General features: G+C 50.1%; 6 protein-coding genes and 1 non-coding gene across 7 annotated transcripts; 4 read left to right on the top strand and 3 right to left on the bottom strand.

The window, feature by feature from the left end:
• The first annotated feature begins 299 nt into the window (after positions 1-299).
• Positions 300-3984, top strand: LOC117900651 (glutactin). The gene is made up of 2 exons (XM_034811084.1): positions 300-1539; positions 1674-3984. The coding sequence occupies exons 1-2, from the start codon at positions 375-377 to the stop codon at positions 3914-3916; spliced, it is 3408 nt and encodes a 1135-aa protein (XP_034666975.1). The 5' UTR covers positions 300-374; the 3' UTR covers positions 3917-3984.
• Positions 3948-6836, bottom strand: LOC117900652 (glutactin). Its single transcript, XM_034811085.1, has 4 exons — positions 6134-6836; positions 5159-5830; positions 4733-5098; positions 3948-4673 (listed from the first exon to the last, which is right to left on the bottom strand). The coding sequence occupies exons 1-4, from the start codon at positions 6359-6361 to the stop codon at positions 4071-4073; spliced, it is 1869 nt and encodes a 622-aa protein (XP_034666976.1). The 5' UTR covers positions 6362-6836; the 3' UTR covers positions 3948-4070.
• Trnad-guc lies at positions 5904-5975 on the top strand. The gene has a single exon. It is a non-coding gene; the product is annotated as a tRNA-Asp (tRNA).
• Positions 6837-8110: 1274 nt separating the features above from the next.
• On the top strand, positions 8111-10254 carry LOC117901317 (macrophage mannose receptor 1-like). Its single transcript, XM_034812027.1, has 3 exons — positions 8111-8244; positions 8302-8938; positions 9535-10254. The coding sequence occupies exons 1-3, from the start codon at positions 8167-8169 to the stop codon at positions 10080-10082; spliced, it is 1263 nt and encodes a 420-aa protein (XP_034667918.1). The 5' UTR covers positions 8111-8166; the 3' UTR covers positions 10083-10254.
• LOC117900642 (glutactin) lies at positions 10240-12953 on the bottom strand. Its single transcript, XM_034811073.1, has 5 exons — positions 12215-12953; positions 11972-12127; positions 11209-11905; positions 10959-11155; positions 10240-10898 (listed from the first exon to the last, which is right to left on the bottom strand). Exons 1-5 carry the CDS (start codon positions 12575-12577, stop codon positions 10263-10265), a joined length of 2049 nt encoding a protein of 682 aa, XP_034666964.1. The 5' UTR covers positions 12578-12953; the 3' UTR covers positions 10240-10262.
• A 69-nt stretch (positions 12954-13022) lies between these two features.
• Positions 13023-13992, bottom strand: LOC117900644 (probable cGMP 3',5'-cyclic phosphodiesterase subunit delta). The gene has a single exon (XM_034811075.1). The coding sequence runs from the start codon at positions 13830-13832 to the stop codon at positions 13377-13379; it is 456 nt and encodes a 151-aa protein (XP_034666966.1). The 5' UTR covers positions 13833-13992; the 3' UTR covers positions 13023-13376.
• Positions 13993-14488: 496 nt separating this feature from the next.
• Positions 14489-15281, top strand: LOC117900643 (trafficking protein particle complex subunit 4). Its single transcript, XM_034811074.1, has 2 exons — positions 14489-14713; positions 14770-15281. Exons 1-2 carry the CDS (start codon positions 14539-14541, stop codon positions 15252-15254), a joined length of 660 nt encoding a protein of 219 aa, XP_034666965.1. The 5' UTR covers positions 14489-14538; the 3' UTR covers positions 15255-15281.
• The last annotated feature ends 1860 nt before the right edge of the window (positions 15282-17141 follow it).

Here is a 17141-nt window from a genome sequence, read left to right as displayed (position 1 = left end):
ACTGACAAGAGGAGCTGCACCCCGTCCAGCGTACGCACCCCAGACTGATAACCCAGAGGCAGGACGGATGAGATAAGGACCGGAGCCAGCTAAGAACATGGAGAGCAGATGAAAGGCGGTGACGACATCGCCAAGTGGAACTAAGACAGCGAGGGCAGGCGCAGAACTAGCTGAAAAGCGCAGTAACTCAATATTATTGTTGCTCAATGTCCAACCAGAGAACTGTCGAGTTTTGTGGACTACTTTTGGAGCCCGCCTCGTAGTGGGTCAATCGAATCAAGGCTAGTGCTGGGCATAGATAGTGTGTGAGCTAGTCAGTCCGTAGAAACTAAATCCGAAATCAGTTTCCATTCAATCGCGACACTGAGAGCAACATGCAGTCGTTGCCTTCCTGGGTCCAACTGCTGGCGTTGGCACTCTGCATATGCCAGATCTGCGCCCTACAACCCAGGCCTAGGTCTGATGATGCCGACTATGACTTTAGTGCGGAGAACGAGGATTCGTTCACGCCGCAGCCACTAAGGCCGCCACCATGGCAAGAGGCTCCCCAGCCACAGGAGGCTCGTGTGCAAGTTCCCGGCGTGGGCGACATTGTCGGTGTACGCGGCTATAAGACGATCTCGGGACGGCCAATCAATGCATTCCTTGGCGTGCGCTATGCCCAAGTGGGCGCCGGCCTGGGACGTTTCCAGCAGGCCAGGGCCACGAGTTTCCAGGGCAGAGTGGATGCCACGACAGCCAGTCCAAATTGCGCTCAATTTCCGGAGCTGCAGCGACTGCAGGCGGCCGAGGCACGCGGAGAGAACGTTGACGATTGCCTGACCCTCAACATATATGCGCCCGAAGGAGCACGCGATCTGCCCGTCCTGGTCTTTGTGCACGGGGAGATGCTATTCGATGGAGGTGCCGAGGAGGCCCAGCCGGACTACGTGCTGGAGAACGACATTGTCCTGGTGTCGATCAACTATCGTCTGGCTCCGTTCGGATTCCTCAGCGCCCTCAGCGATCAGCTGCCCGGCAATGTGGCACTCTCGGACATCCACCTGGCCTTGGAGTGGCTGCAGCGCAACCTTCCCCACTTTGGCGGCAACTCTGGAAAGGTGACTCTTGTGGGTCAGGCAGGCGGCGCCACGCTGGTCCATGCCCTCAGCCTCAGCGGTCGTGCAACGAACCTCTTCCAGCAGCTCATCCTGCAGTCTGGCACGGCCCTCAATCCGTACCTCATCGACGAACGTCCCCTGGAAACTCTGGCCACATTCGCGCGCCTCGCCCGCTGTCCGTATGCCGGTCGCAGTCTGGCACCGCTCTACGACTGCCTCAGCCGTCTGCCCACCTCCCAGGTGGTCAGCGCCTTCGAGCAACTGCTGCAACAGAACGAGGCAAGCGGCCTCAGCTTCCTGGGCGGCTTCAAGCTCGTGGTGGGCGATCCCCTGGGCTACCTGCCCGAGCATCCTGCCGCGCTGGCTGCCAAAGCGGCCAACAGCAGTGTGCCCATGATTGTGGGTGCCGCCAAAGATGCCAGCGCCTTTATTCTATCACGTGAGTGCTTAGCTAATGTTGGGTTGGGTCAGACCTGGTCAAATGCGATAAGACTATCAGTCTGAGAGTCCAGTTCCAACCAACCAACCAACCAACCGATTAGTGAATGTTTTTTGCTTGCCATTTCCTTTTAGGCTTCTACGACCAGATACAGCGCGTACAGTCGCAGAATGTGAGCGACTTCATCAACGTGGTGCTGCGCCACACGGCGCCTCCAAGCCAACACCAGGCATGGCTGGACTGGGCACGCAGGGAGATCTTTTCGCAGGAGCACGATCGCACGGCCAGTGCCCACAGTGTGTCCCAGGGCCTGTTGGAGTTGAGTAACATGATCCTGTATCGGGCGCCTGTCATCTACTCCATCCGCCTCTCGCACAAGAAGAGCCCCGTCTATTTGTACACCTTTGACTATCGCGGCGAGCACCATCGGTTCGGCCATCTGGACAATCCCCTGCCCTTTGGTGTGGACGCCTCCCTGAGCGATGACAGCGTGTATCTGTTTCCATATCCGCCAGAGGCTAGCCGCCTTAATCCCGTGGACAAGTCGTTGTCTCGTGCGCTGGTCACCATGTGGGTGAACTTTGCCGTTAGTGGCATACCCAATCAAAATGCTGGCGTCTGGCCTAAGGCCACTTCCGAGTACGGTCCCTTCCTGCGCTTCACCAACTCCAGGCAGAGCATGCTCGAGCTGGACCCACATTTCGGTGACGGACTCTACGCTCCCAATCTCTATGGACAGTACTTCAATGCAACCAACAGCACCACCACAGCAGCAGCTACAACGACAACGACAACAACGACGACGACGACGACCAGACGTCCGTATGTCTACAATCCTTACGTTAACCGGCAGCCAAACCCCTATCCCTATAACTACAACGCAACGACCACAACTTCCACGACAACGACGACTACGAGGCGGCCAATGTATGCGTACAATCCGTATGCCAACTGGCAGCCAAACAGACAGCCCGGACAGGCTCAGCCGTTCCCAAGGAGGCCTACGGATCCCGCGTACGAAAGAGCCCAGGAAATCAGGCGGCAACAGGTGATACGGGAGCAGCAGGAGCGAGAGCAGCGGATACGTGAACAGCGCGAAAGGGAGCAGCAGCAGCAAGAGGAGCAGCAACGCCGCGAGGAGGAGGAACGAGAGCAGCGGCGTGTGCAAGAGCAGCGAGAGCAGGAAGCACAGCGAGAATTGGAGCAGCGCTACCAGATGCAGAGAGAGAAGCAGCAACGAGAGCAGCAGCAGCGAGAGCAGCTGGCAAGGGAACAGCAGGAGGTCCTGGAGCAACAGCAGCGCGAGCGAGAACAGCGTGAACAAGCGGCAAGGGAGCAATGGGAGCGAAACAGAGAGCGAGCGGAAGTACATCGCAGTCCGCAGGAGGAGCTGGAGCAGCGGCAGCGGGAGTGGGAGCGACAGCAGCGTGAGCGGGAGCGGGAGCAAACAATCAATCCAGATGAACCAGACGATCGGGAGCTGGAGGAAAGGGAGCAACAGGAAAGAGAAGAACAGCAGCGACAGCAAATACTGCATGAACAACGCCTTCAGTACGAGCAGCGGCAACGAGAGCAGCAACAGCGAGAGCAGGAGCAGCGAGAGCAACTGGCCAGAGAGCAGCAGGAGCAACAAGAGCAGCAGCAACGCGAACAAGAGCAACGGGAGCAGGAGGAAAGAGAGCAACAGGAGCGCGAGGAGCAGCAGCGAGAGGAAATGGCGCGTGGCCATCAGCCGTACGAGCCTGAAGAACAGGAGAGCTCTCGCAGGCCCTATCCCAGCTACGAGGACTACGTGCGCAGAGACGAGGAAGAGGAACCAGTCGACTCTGATCCCGAAATCGATGAAAGCTCCAACCGAAACTATGCCGAGGAGCAGGAACGAGAGCAACAACAGCGCGAGCAACTGTATCGCGAGCAACAGGAGCGAGAACGCGAGCAGCAGGAGCAGGAACGCGAGCAGCAGGAGCAGGAACGCGAGCAACAGGAGCAGGAACGCGAGCAACAGGAGCGGGGGCGCCAGTCCCAAAACCCGAATGAAGACGAGGAAGATCAGCAAGACCGTAGGCAGCCTTACCAAAGCTACGAGGAGTATTTGAGGGCCACTGAAGAAGCTGAAGCGGCAGCAGCGGCTGCTCAGGATACTGAGCCTGAGCCTGAGCCTGAACGCGAGAATGATCCCAGCGCATACGAAAGCTACGATGATTACATTCGGGCGCAGCAGGAGCGTCAGGAGGCAGAGGAGCGAGAGCGGGCTGTACAGGAGGGCTGGGAGCACTCTCGCCCAGAATACCCTGGCTATCGGCAGTTTGTCGGCAATCATCACAGCTCCCCGCAGCACGCCAAGCAGCTGCGCAGGCAGCAGCGACCCAATTTGTAGAGCATTCAGCATGGAATCTTGAGTACTATGCTTAAGAGTTCTTTATTAAATATAAAATATGTATCATATGAGTAATCAATACCAATTGTAATGCAAGATCTGGAAGGATCTGCTCCATCGATGGGCTTATTTTTAATTGGCTCAGTGCATGGCTTCATAGCCGTATCTTGTTGCGATTTGGTCGCTTCACCAGACTCTTGCGAACCTCCAGCTTCTTCATCCGACTGGCAGTTGCCGCAGCCAATTGCTTCTTGCGCTGTGCCTTGGCCCTCTTGCGACTTTGGCTGCGAAGGTAGTAGATTTCGCGTATAAGACTCTGGCCCTGATCCTCGTCGCGCAACGTGGCGGAGAACTCGTTGAAATAGTTGCCGCCAATTGTCAGCGTCTCGTCGATCTTCATGTACGGGCCGTAGAGCGTGGTCATTGGCGGCCAATAGCCGGAACGATAGGAGCCCAGGGGATTGCCGCTGATCACAAAGTTTGTCCACAGTTCGACCATTCGGTGGGCCATTGTCACGTCCGGCGGACTCAGACGCTTCACATGATCGGGATAGGGGAAGAGGTAGAGGGCCTCGTCGGTCAGCGAGACGCCCGCCTTGAACGGACTCTGCATGTTCGTCTCCTCGTCCATTTCACGATACCTATTGAACTCGCCCGCATAGTCGAATGAGTAGAGGAACGTGTTGTCCGGGTTGTGTTTGTTGTTCATATTCAGCGCCAGCAGCACGGGCAGCTTGTGATTCAGGGTTCCAGCCACCTGTAAGACCATGAATTGAGATCAATGTGGAATCATTTGTGGGCGGGCTTTTCGCTTACATCGATGAGCCTGGGTATCAGGGTGTCGAAAGTTCCATTCTCCAGCAGCTGGCGATTGAAGAAGTCGTGCGTGACGAAGCTGGTGAGCAGCATGGTCTTGTCAGTGCCCACCACCTGGCGTATCACATGGTCGATGTAGTTGTACGTATCGTACTCATCATCCGGAATCTTTCCCTCGAAGTCGTTGTCCACGATCTCGTTGAGCACTCGAGTGCCGGCGTTTTTGGGGCAGCCACCCATGGCCGGATAGGAGAAATTGGACTCCAGCATGAGATCGTAGGGATGCTTCGGCAGCACGCCACTCGGTCCACCAATGGTGAACTGTATGCCGCCCGTATGGCCAATGCCCAGGTCAGATTTCTCGAGCTGTCGTGGGAAGGGACTCTCATTAATTGGACGTTTACCTGGAGTATGCACTGTACTTACCGCATGTTCCATGAAAGCGTTCAGCAGCTCCAATGCCGTGAGCTCCATGAGGCAAGTGTTGAGGTCTCGCACTGTCACCATCTTGCAGTCAGCCTTCTTGGCTATCTCCTGGGCGTGCTTGCGAGGATCCTCCTCGAGGAAGATGGGCATAATGGCCGAGCCCGAGTGGTAGATCACCTGGCTAAAGAGACCCCGCTGCACCAGCGGCGAGAGGGTGAGCAAATGTGCGATGGCCGCTCCACCTACCTGTCCCGCCACAGTGACACGAGACGCATCGCCGCCAAAGTACTTGATGAAATGTTTGACAAACTGCAGAGCAAGAAAGATGTCCAGGAATCCAGCGTTTCCGGGTATTTCATCGGTTTTGGTTGACAGAAAGCCGAAGGGGCCCAAGCGGTACTGCGGCGTCACCAGCACCACATCCTTCTCGAGCAGATAGTCTGGCGGCGCCTCGGAGTTGCTGCCCTCGTACAGATACTCCCCGTGTATGTAGACCAGCACGGGCAGCTTTGCAGTCACATTCGGCGTTGTGATGGTCATCGTAAGGCAATCCTCAACGTCCAGCACATCGTCCAGCTTGCGCAGCGAGTCCATCGACACCACCGAAGGGCATCCAATCTTTTCCGCTGTGGCATCCATCACATCTTCCCACGGTTCAATCGGTCGCGGTGCCTGTTAATCCAAATGCAAAACAAAAATCCAATGAGAAGGCACAAAATAGCATTTTGACGGAGGGAAAACCACATCCTCGATAGTATAGTGGTCAGTATCCCCGCCTGTCACGCGGGAGACCGGGGTTCAATTCCCCGTCGGGGAGATTCTTTTTTTCTTCTTTTTTTCTTCTCAGAACTTAATTATGTGAGATTTACATATTTTTGAAAGTTTAACCAATCAAGCTGAACATTTCTATTCCAATATCAAATTAGCGCAAACTTTTTTATCACTTTCTGTGGGTTCCGTTCAGAAATTATTTACCTTGAATCGATGCTGACCCGTGGGAGGCTCGGCGTATCTGACATCGACAAATTGCAGCACCTCCCGCTTGGTCCAGGCAGTTTCTAGAATTTTTCCCTGGATGCTGCCCAGCTTTGGTAGCTCAATGATGGTGTCTTTCTCCTCGTCGTAGAGCTTGCCGCGGACGCGTGCCTCCACACCCCAGTGGACGCCCAGGATGATGATGAGGAGTCCGAGTACGAGCTGCATGTTAGATAACTCAAAGTGGCACAAGATACCAAGAAGCCCAACGCTCTCGATGGCACTCAAAACGCAACTGATCTGTGCCGAGCTGTGGCTAATAGATTTTAGTTCGCTCTGACCCGAAGTTTCACCCCAGACCTGACCGACATAACCAAAAGAAGATTTCGCGAAACGGAGAGACTAAAACAAAACGCAAAAATACGAATGACGCCTTGTCCCCCTGGCCGTCCATAGATTTATGCAAATAATTAAGAATGGATTTCGCTGCTCCGGTTTCTGCTGCTGCGGGCCGGGCGCTTTGGTGCAAGTAAAAGGGAAAAGCGCCGCGACAGAACGACGAACCGAACTTGATTTGTCAGCTGGTCAGTCATTAGTCGCTGAGATTGATTAGCTGGCGAATATTTGCCGGCAAACATTGGGCATTCGTTGAGTTTGTCTTTCTCACGCCAACGAAGAGGCCGACGACGAAGGTGCGGGCCGAGCCGAGCCGAGTCGAGCCAGGGCAAAATTAATTTCTTAAAAGCTGCGGGCTGCTGCCTAATTTAAATTTTAGATTTTAGCTAATTGATTTTCCATATTCTCCTCGCTACTGGAATTCGAGGCCCATCGCGAATTATCAATCAACCCGAGCTGCGGGAGAAAGCAACGACTTTTGCACTTAATGAGTTGATGAACTCTAGATACTTATTCATTTGTAAATATATTTTTCCTTTGTGAGACCAGGGATGCCCCGCTTCACCAGAAAATTATTTTATCACCCCACTGCTATTGATTCTCTTGTAATTAAGCTATCGAATGCCAACATGAAGTTTTATTGAACATGCATAAACAAAACAAATGGACCTGTCACGCTAAATGAGAGCTTGATCATCTTTCTAAGCGAATATTTTATTTATGCATATTTTGTTCGCAGTCAACACTTTCCCATTCTGCTTGTTCTCGGGCAACCCAAATATGATTTATGGCTTATTTAGGGAGAACTCTCTGATCACTGATCGTTGGTCAAATAAAGTATAATATTTCCTCATATTATATTGCTACAACAGAAACTAATCGGTGATGTTTTCGCAAAGCTCCCTAGGGTGGAAGAGTCGAACCACGCCAGCCAGATTGTAGTCCAAAGTTACGCCGGAGATTTGTATAAATCAAATAAATCAAAGTCAGGGAAATATGTCACGGAAAAATGTTCCGAATACTCTAAAATTTAATTGACTTGAAGGATGATAAAGATTGAGTCTTTTTATTTCTCTTATGCATCAACTCACAGAATAAAAGTATACTTTCATTTTTTTGTAATAAATATAGCCCCAAAATAGACTGCATTTCCGTTCAGCCTGAATATAAGTTCAACCCCAAAATATATACAAAAGTGTACACATGCATTTTGTTTATGTTTATTGTTTATAAGTAAAGGTTAATAAGTGATTGGATATGGTATAATGGCATACGAATTTTATTTCGTCCTCTGGTCTCGCACACAGCCTTTTACGACGGAGGTGATAGAAACTCTCTCGGCGCTCTCTCTCCTATCGGTTGTCCGCTCTCGCTCTCAATTCGCTCTCCTTCGTTTTCTCTTTGCGTTTGCTCATGTGTTTGGAATTCGCAGTGACGCGAATTCGCCCTTGCTTGATTTGATGTTTTGTATAGGGATCGCCAGTGGCAAAACCAAGTCTACATACATATATAAATATATATGCGAGTCTGCATATCAGTTGAGCTTTAGGAATTGTTCGGCCATTCCTACTGATGTCAATTCATTCTACGCTTTTGAGTTGTGCGGTTGTAAATCAGAAATAATTATAACTTACAGAATGCCCAAGACCGCGTCGTCCCTCCTCTTGTACATATTGATTGCTTCGCAACTGCAGAGATCTTTGACAAGTGATTCGGTGAGTGGATATTTTAGCTAAATTTCTTCCTTGTCAACTGAAGCTTCCTTCCTTTAGAGTGCCACATTGTCGACTGAGAGTTCTGAAAGCCAGTGCGGTGGATATTGCTTTACCGCATTGAAGCCTATGCTGGACCACATTGCTGCCAATCAGCAGCAATGGAATGCCTGCGACGCCACCAACCAGCAATGCGAGGCCAAACTGGAAAGGATGGAAAGCCAGCTGGAAGTCCTTCAGGAAAAAGTGTCCGCAATCGAAGCACTAAAGGCTCCTGAGGGAAACCTGGTGGGGGTTCCGAAAGCAAAGAAACTGGAGAACTTTGTGCAGATCGGCTCGAGGTTCTTCTACATCGAACAGCATCACAGAGTCAATTGGTTTGCCGGTACGAATATATGCCGCCAGATGGGCGGACATCTGGCGAGTCCGAGCAGCGAGGAAGAGTTGAATGCCATTAAGGAAAGGCTCACACGTGGCCGAAACTATTGGCTTGGAGTCTCTGACTTGGCCAATGAGGGTTTGTACTTGTCGCAGGCCACGGGAAATATGGCATCGTATCTAAGCTGGCCCTCTGGAGAACCCAACAATCACAATGGTGACGAAAATTGCGTAGAACTTCGATCCGATGCTGACTTCCTAATGAATGACATCGAGTGTACATCTAAAACGTATTTCATTTGCGAGGCAGCCAATGAATCATAATAAATATAAAATATATTATAAATTCCCCTTTTTTGCGGTTTCCGGCTGCTGATAATTGAGGAAATTATCTTCAGCGGCTGCAGGGTTTTTCCAGCTTTTGCTTTAGAATTTAGTGAAATAAATCGGAACCTAGCTACCACATTCACTATAACAGGGATGTGCTGAAAAATACCTTTAATCCTTCATTCAATAGCTGATTTAATCTATAATCTATTAAAATTTCATTATAAACTGATGATGAACTTCCAATAGAGAGAAGGCAGGCAATGAAACTGTTGCGACATCTGCGACGGAGTACAAACTTGCTTCTACGGCTATCAAATATACACAATCTATCAACTAAGTAAATATTATAAAATGTAATAATTTCCCATATATTTTGAATGCATTTTCTCTGAGTGCAATCACGTTTTAAGTTCTCTAATTCTATACAATACATTTGTATTTGTGTAACCCGGAAAACTTTCAATCGCTGATAGTGTCCCAACAGCGAAAATTCGCTGCCTATAAAAGGTATGGCATGAGTTCAGCAATTACAATTCGAAATCATTTCTTTGCAATCTTTAGCCCAGTGCTGTTGCACATTTTAAGTAATTTATAGAATGTTCACTCTTGTGTCTCTGCTCCTGTGTACGCTGACTGCTGTGTGTCTGCCAGGAAGCTCGTCAAGTGATTCGGTGAGTGGAAATGCTGGACGGCTGGACAAGGTCGAGAGCCAGGTGGCAGTGCTGCAGTCGCAACAAGGGGGTGGCTCGGATAACTTCTGGAAAATCGGTTCAAAGTCCTTCTACATTGAGGAGAATCAAAAAGTCAACTGGCACTCCGCATTGGATATATGCCATGAGTTGGGCGGCCATCTGGCCGATCCGGACAACCAACAAGAACTGAACTCCATCAAGCAGAGACTCACCCGCGGCCGGCACTATTGGCTGGGCATCTCCGACCTGGCCAATGAGGGCTTGTTCCTCTCCCAGGACACTGGCAAGAGGGCCACTTTCCTCAGGTGGATTTATGGCGAACCAAATAACTATGGCAACTACGAACATTGTGTCGAACTGAAGTCACAGCAAGAAAGACCATTCCTAATGAATGACGCTCCCTGTGGTCTCAAGTCATATTTTATTTGCGAGAAAGAATGACAGATTATCTCATGAGAGTTTTCGTTGCATCCGGAAACATCTAGTATTTAATGTTAGGAATTGTTACTTATCTGTGATTCCCTGTTATACAAATACAAACTAATTTTAGCGACGGAGACACGCAAGTTTATTTGAGAAATTCATAAATAAATAACTTAAGGCATTGCCATTATATTTCTGTTACAATTTTTGTCTGCGCGTTGACTTCTTGGCAATGAAGACCAGATTTTGTCCGCGTCCCTCATTGGCAGTCGTCTCGCCATCGTTCTCCTCTGAATCCTCCTGATCGTCCTCGGCATCCGCGTCAGGCGTCAACCTATCCCGCATGGTGGCTGCCAGCAGGGCCGACTCCAGGTCATAGTAATCCTCGTTGACCAGGCTGTAGCCCCGCTTGACCTCCTCCACCGCAATGCTGTATTCATCGAGATAGTTGTCGCCGTAGCTGATGGTGCGACCCATGCGCATGTAGGGCCCCGTCTCGTCGCTCATGGGTGCCCAGGCGGGCACACCAGGGGCCACGGGTACACCCGTCTGGGCGAAGGATGTCCACAGGGCCACCATGCGCTTGGCCACCTTGATGTCGCGGTTGGAGTTGAGCATCTGGAAGCGTGGCCAGGGGAACAGGTAGAGATTGTCGTCGGTCAGCGACACGCCCATGTCGAAGGGCACAAAGGAGGCTTCCTCATCGCTGCTGGCGTATCGATTGATCTCGCCCTCGTAGTCGAAGGTGTACAGATAGGTGCTGTTGGGCAGCTTCTTGGCATTGGCCTGGAGCACCAAGAGCACGGGATTCTTCAGAGAAATTGTGCTGCACAGCTACACATTCGGGAATTGTTAATACAAGCATTTGGAGACGTTAATTTTGGTTCTACTTACATCGATCAGTCCTGGGGTAAGACGCTTGAAGCTGCCATTCTTGATGTCCTCGGCACTGAAGATCTCCTCGTCGGCAAACGCGCTCCAGGAGCCAGTGGGATCTGCGCCATTAGCCTGCGCTATGATGGTCTCAATGTACTGCCGCCCAGTCAGCTTGTCATCCAGAATTGTGTCGTTGAAGCTGTCCGCAAATATGTCTGCAAGGAGCAGGATGAGTTCCGTTGCAAGATCAAGCGAGTGTGGCACTCACCTCTCAGCATGAAGGTGCCGCCATGCTTGACGCTGCCACCCATTGTGGGATATGCCTGGAACTTCTCGGCGGCCAGCAGACGTCCCGGATGCTCCGGCAGTATGCCGGAAGGTCCACCAATGACCAGCTGAACCCCACCATAGGCGCCGCCGCTCAGCGAGGGCTTGTCCTCGCCATGGATGCTGAAGGCGGCCAACAGCATTGTGGCATTGAGCCGCATTAGGCACTTGTTCAGCGACTCCACCTTGGCCAGCTGCTTGCAGCCGGCAATGCGAGCAATGTCCTTGGTGGCAGCCAGGGGGGTGTCTGTGATGAAAGCGGGCGACAGTGCCGTGCCCGACTGATAGATGACTCGATGGAAGAGTCCCGACGGCACAGCCGGACTCAGGGTTAGCACGTTGACAAGTGCAGCGCCGCCCACCTGGCCGAAGAGAGTGACTCGCTGTGGATCGCCACCGAAGGAGGCGATGTGCTTCTGCACCCACTTAAGGGCCAGGATGATGTCGCTGACGGCCGCATTGCCAGGCATGTCATCGCTCATTGTGGACAAGAAGCCGAAAGGCCCCAGGCGGTAACGCACCGAAACCAGCACCACGTCCTGCTCCAGCAGATAGCCAGGGGCAGCCTCCACGGAGTCGCCATCGTAGAAGAAGTCGCCATGAACGTAAACCATAACTGGCGCAAGATCTCCCTCCATCTGGGAACAGCAGGGGAGAGGCTAAGTCAATGAGGAATTGTGCACTTGCAAAGATTTTGCACCTACCGCCTTGGTGCTGACAGTGAGGCGAAGACAGTCCTCGACATCGAAGCCATCCTCCTCCAATTTGGCGTACTTCAGCAGGTCCTGTATGGACGGGCAACCGGGATGATGACGATGGGCGGGCAGAACTCCTCTCCAGGATGAAGCTGGTTCCGCTGCCTAGGGCAAATCAGAGGCAAACAATTATATTCTAATGGAAATTTCTGGAATTTGGAGCTGGAATGTGGAGCTGTAGCCAAAACTCACCTTGAAGCGCTCTGCCTTGCCGTATGGCACATCGAGGAATTGCAATATTTTCTTGCCAGACCAGTCCGTGCTCAAAGTACGACCGCGAAGTCTGCCCAGAACGGGCACCGAGGCGGTGAACACATTCGACTCTGGAATATTTTGCTGCTGCTGCTGCTGCTGTGGCTGCTTCTGTTTGTTGGGCCTCTGCTTCTGCCCGGCTGCCTGCTGGTTCTTGTTGGGGCGTCTGTTCTTGTGATTGCCCATTGCGGGCTTGGGCCTCTGCTGCTTCTGCTTTTTCTGGTTCTGTGCCTGACTGCTGGCCACCAGGGCCAAAAGCACTAATGCCAGGAGGATCAGCACACCAACACGTATCCTTGCCATGCCTAGACTTCAGTTTGTGGTTCCGCTGTGGTTGAAGGGACAAGTAAAACTGCTGGCTGCCTCGACCACTGGCCACGACGAAGACTTTCTCGCCCAACATCGAGTGACACTTGACCGGGCACGAGCTCTAATTTAGAAGATAAAATGGGGTCAAGTCGTAGTCGTTGACAGCACTCTGCCGCCTCTTTGCTCTTTCGCGAAGCTCTCGACCGATCCCAATCCACCTCTCAGTCCATGAATATTCATCGAATCGCAGCCGATTGCTGAATTGGTTCTTGAGGAGATTATGCTGCTGTTGGAAGTAAAACAGAGCCGCACGGCTCCACGTTTTCTCCCAATCAGTTGGATCTGGCGCCAATGGGAATAACCAAATTATGCCAAACCATTTCTCATCTAGATTCAATATTATTGGCTATTAATCTTGCGTACGGGTGTGGAGGTGTTGGTGTGGTTATTACATTCGTTAGCTCTTTATTAATAAATTAATATAGTATGTATCGTGTAGCGTGTAAAATTATATTCAAATGCATTCATCTAGATTCTAGACCTACAAACGCATTAACAATAATTGCATTCAAATGCAGAAACTTCAATGAGACGCGAACTCTTTCGCCGAGAACATTCTGAGACATTTTGGTTGTGTGTGCAGTAGCATCGGGCAGAACTGCAGAAGATCGGCTATATGTATATATAGACTTATACATATGTTTTCTGTTTGTGGGCGAGTATGAAGAGTGAACCACCTGGCCGTGTGCGAGTGTGGGCCGATGCCGATGCCGACGCCGACTCTGACTCACATTTAGATGTAGTAGAGGCGCACAACCGATTTTGTGATGAGTGTTTCGTTGTCATAGAAACTGGTTTGAATTGTCACATTGCCATTTAAGACCTTGGCTGGCATCATTTGGGACTCGGGGGCCGCCTCGATGGTGGACTGCCAGGTGTTGGTGGTGCTGGCGCCGACGAAGCCCATCTCGAAGAACCACTCCTCCATGATGCGGCCCTTGAAGAGCACCTTCTGGTCGAGCCGAAAGTTCTCCATTGACTCGACGGTGCTGAAGTTGATCTCACGCGACACCGCCCGCATGTCCAGTATTTTGACGGGCACCCGCGCCTCGTGCTCCACGTCCGGTGCCGAAAAGTCCTTGTTCTCTTGCCATATAATCTTGCCGCTGTCCGCGTCACGCAATATCATGTAATTTATCTGGAACCCCTTCTGGATCTTGTCGGCGGCACTCTGGTCGTCGGAACCCATCGCTGTCGCCGGTCACGTCACCGTCGCTGGCAGTCTCAGTCCTGTGCACAACCAAGAGAGCGGAGCGGCCAATTTTTGCAGCTCGCCGACTTCAATATATATTTGGAGCAGAAAATCAATTATGTTTATTTTTAATTCTTGTGCCAGGCGAACAGCTGGTTGATATAATATTTGCTACGATTAATCGACTGGAAAATTATCGGTATTTTTGTGCGATGGACAGTTGAATGCGTGAAATATATTATTCAATGTTACCTAGTTGACTTGTTTATTAATGAAATTAAATATGTAGCGAAAATATTAAATTGTAAAACCTTTCAGATTAAGAGTTTGTAAAGTGAATCAAATCTCTCAGACCAATGGAAATATAATATAGGCTAGAGTTAAAATCAAGAGGGCAGTCCCCTGCGATACCTAAACTGTCTGCCAACTATGTACTGTATTTTAACTCTATTGTAATGTAGCTTTATTGTAGCGAATTGACTCATCAATCGGCTTAAATTATAGTTTTGCGCTGATACCCGTAACTAGCTGGAAATTTTAAATAGAATATCAAAATAGGAAGTTTGTTAGATTTGGTATATTTTGAAAATGTGATGGTACACTTCGGCATATTTGTGAGGGTCATGCGGTATATTTGATCGATAAATGCGCTGTAACACTGACAAAAACATTCCGAAATTACAAATTTTGCAACAATTAAGCCATGATTATTTATGGCGTCTATATAGTTAGCAAATCGGGTGGCCTTATATTCAACCTGGACAACCATGTACCCCGCATCGAGCACGAGAAGACGTTCACATATCCCCTGGATCTGGTGCTTGACTACGACTCAAAGAAGGTGTCGGTTGCCTTTAACAGGAAGGATAAAATAAACGGTAGGCGTTCCCTGGGATTATAACACTCTAGTTAACTCTACTCATTGGCTTTCCAGTGGGCCATGTCCTGGTGGCCGTGAATAGTATTCCCGTTAATGGCATCACAATGGAGGATGGGCGAGACGTGAAAGCGACACTGGAGGCCGCTGAGAATTATCCCATAATCCTGAAGTTCAGCCGACCCAAGATGACCACCAACGAGAAGATCTTCCTGGCCAGCATGTTCTATCCGCTGTTCGCCATCGCCAGCCAACTGAGCCCCGAGCCAAAGAGCTCCGGCATCGAGCTGCTGGAGGCGGACACCTTCACGCTGCACTGCTTCCAAACACTCACCGGCATCAAGTTCATTGTGATCTCAGAGACGGGGCTCAACGGCATCGATCTGCTGCTGCGCAAGGTCTACGAGCTGTACTCGGACTATGTCCTCAAGAACCCCTTCTACTCGCTGGAGATGCCCATTCGGTGCGAGCTCTTCGACAACAAGCTGCAGGAGCTTCTCGCGCAGGTGGAAAAGACGGGAATTAGCAATATTGATAAATAAACGTTAACTACACTTTATACACTGTTATCGGATGTGTTTCTGTGTTGTGTGTTAAAAGGAAGTTAAGTCGGAGAGGAAAAGAAAGGAGGAACCTCCCGGTGTAGCAATACCTTAACTACGAAGCCATTCTGTCGTCGATTGGCTGCATGAATTTCGGTGACTAATCCTTAGACGCTTGCAATCAGATTGTATCAATAACAATACGGTTCATGAACGCCATTTGGTTGGCAGAACTCTCCCGATTATCAAAATATGCCAAAGGAGTCTTCCAACTATTAAATTTCGCAGTGTGAGGAGTCGGACTAGGCCAGTCTGTAATGCAATGTTATGCCGATTTATTGTTGCCGACATGATCGGGAGATCACACCAACAACAATGGGAATAATGCTCTTTATACCCGGTACTCGAAGAGTAAATAGGGTATATTGTATTTGTGCGGATAACGGTTGTATGTAACGCACAGAAGGAAACGTTTCCGACCCCATAAAGTATATATATTCTTGATCAGCATCAATAGCCGAGTCGATTGAGCCATGTCTGTCTGTCCGTCCGTCCGTCTGTCCGTCTTGTTTGTCGGCTAGTTCTCAGAGACTATAAGAGCTAGAGCCACCAAATTTTGGCACCAGACTGCTGTATGCTCACTCTGAAACCAGTGTATTTCAAAAATGAGCCCCGCCCCCGCAAAAGGGCGAAAACCTCCCAAATCTACAATTTTGAAGATAACAGATAACATTCCGTAGGGAATGACCATATCTATCAGATCACCAAATTGGGATCCGATTGGATCATTATTATAGCCACAATGATTACTGGTGATCTATGCAAGCTATTTTTCAAATTTTTCAATGTTATCACTTAATAAACATGTCTCTCTTAATAATTTACATACATTTACATACTGTAGACAAAGTCTCGCACTCGCTGGCCCATTGCGTGGGCGCTGACTTGGCCATGGGCGCAGGCATAGCTGTGAAGTTCAAGGAGGTCTACGGCAAGGTCGATGAGCTGCGGGCCCAGAAGGCGGCCAGCGGAATGTGGCTGTGCTCAAGGATAATGATCGCTACATTTACTATCTGGTGACGAAGCCACAAAGCTGGGGAAAACCAACATACGAGTCGCTGCAGTCATCTCTGGAGCAGATGCGCGAACACATGGTGAGTGGCTTGCGCTAACTTTTAGACTTGGTTACTTGGCGACTGAAAAATGAATTGCGGTTTCATAGCATCCAGATTTTGACACAGTGAAAAAACATGGAAACCAGTTACCTTCTACTGACTTCTGTTCGCCTGGTACTTTGTCTGAAAATTTCAGAGAAGCAATTTCAAAATTTCACAGTGGCGTCCCAACACAGATCGGCCAATTCTCGAACTACGTTATTTTAGTTCCAGAAATTACCGTCTTCATCGCGTGGGCGCCACTGTTCAAAGAGGTGACTGTCAAAATTTGACAAAAATAACAGGAGAGATTTGTTTTGTTGTTTTCTCCTTTATGTGTAGTTCGTCCAGGATGTGCCACGCCCCCTCGTGATCGGCACAATGTCCTGGATCCTTTGCGACCAGTTCGGGTGCAAGGACATTAAGGATAATGCCATTTTCACGTTGTTTTTTCTTTTTAATCTCTACAAGGCTATAGCTCAGCTGTTTCCTGTCGAAAAAGGACATGTCACGCCTCCTCGGGATCGGGACAATGTCCCGGATCACTTCGGGTGCTAGGACATTAAGGATAATGCCATTTGAATATTGTTTTTCTATATAATCCCCTTCAACGCTATAACTCGACTGTTTCCTGTCGGATCAGGACATGGCATGCCTCCTGGCGAAGGTACGAGTCTCCGGTATCGCTTGAGTCCATCAAGGACGACAAGGACTGCAGGATATGGCTGTCCTA

This window comes from Drosophila subobscura, chromosome U (assembly GCF_008121235.1).
Source record: "Drosophila subobscura isolate 14011-0131.10 chromosome U, UCBerk_Dsub_1.0, whole genome shotgun sequence".
In the NCBI taxonomy this organism is placed as follows: domain Eukaryota; kingdom Metazoa; phylum Arthropoda; class Insecta; order Diptera; family Drosophilidae; genus Drosophila; species Drosophila subobscura.
The sequence above is the reverse complement of the archived record's forward strand: the minus strand, read 5'-3'. Positions and strand labels throughout refer to the sequence as shown.

Bases quoted from the DNA above. Each gene is read 5' to 3' on its own strand.
- LOC117900651 (XM_034811084.1), top strand. From the start codon at position 375: ATGCAGTCGTTGCCTTCCTGGGTCCAACTGCTGGCGTTGGCACTCTGC. The intron at 1,540-1,673 runs GTGAGTGCTTAG...ATTTCCTTTTAG, and splicing joins CAGCGCCTTTATTCTATCAC to GCTTCTACGACCAGATACAG.
- LOC117900652 (XM_034811085.1), bottom strand. From the start codon at position 6,361: ATGCAGCTCGTACTCGGACTCCTCATCATCATCCTGGGCGTCCACTGG. The intron at 5,099-5,158 runs GTAAGTACAGTG...TTCCCACGACAG, and splicing joins ACGCTTTCATGGAACATGCG to CTCGAGAAATCTGACCTGGG. The intron at 4,674-4,732 runs GTAAGCGAAAAG...ATGGTCTTACAG, and splicing joins TGATACCCAGGCTCATCGAT to GTGGCTGGAACCCTGAATCA.
- LOC117901317 (XM_034812027.1), top strand. From the start codon at position 8,167: ATGCCCAAGACCGCGTCGTCCCTCCTCTTGTACATATTGATTGCTTCG. The intron at 8,245-8,301 runs GTGAGTGGATAT...TCCTTCCTTTAG, and splicing joins GATCTTTGACAAGTGATTCG to AGTGCCACATTGTCGACTGA. The intron at 8,939-9,534 runs CATAATAAATAT...GCACATTTTAAG, and splicing joins TTGCGAGGCAGCCAATGAAT to TAATTTATAGAATGTTCACT.
- LOC117900642 (XM_034811073.1), bottom strand. From the start codon at position 12,577: ATGGCAAGGATACGTGTTGGTGTGCTGATCCTCCTGGCATTAGTGCTT. The intron at 12,128-12,214 runs GTGAGTTTTGGC...GATTTGCCCTAG, and splicing joins GCAAGGCAGAGCGCTTCAAG to GCAGCGGAACCAGCTTCATC. The intron at 11,156-11,208 runs GTGAGTGCCACA...TGCTCCTTGCAG, and splicing joins CGGCACCTTCATGCTGAGAG to ACATATTTGCGGACAGCTTC.
- LOC117900644 (XM_034811075.1), bottom strand. From the start codon at position 13,832: ATGGGTTCCGACGACCAGAGTGCCGCCGACAAGATCCAGAAGGGGTTC.
- LOC117900643 (XM_034811074.1), top strand. From the start codon at position 14,539: ATGATTATTTATGGCGTCTATATAGTTAGCAAATCGGGTGGCCTTATA. The intron at 14,714-14,769 runs GTAGGCGTTCCC...TTGGCTTTCCAG, and splicing joins CAGGAAGGATAAAATAAACG to TGGGCCATGTCCTGGTGGCC.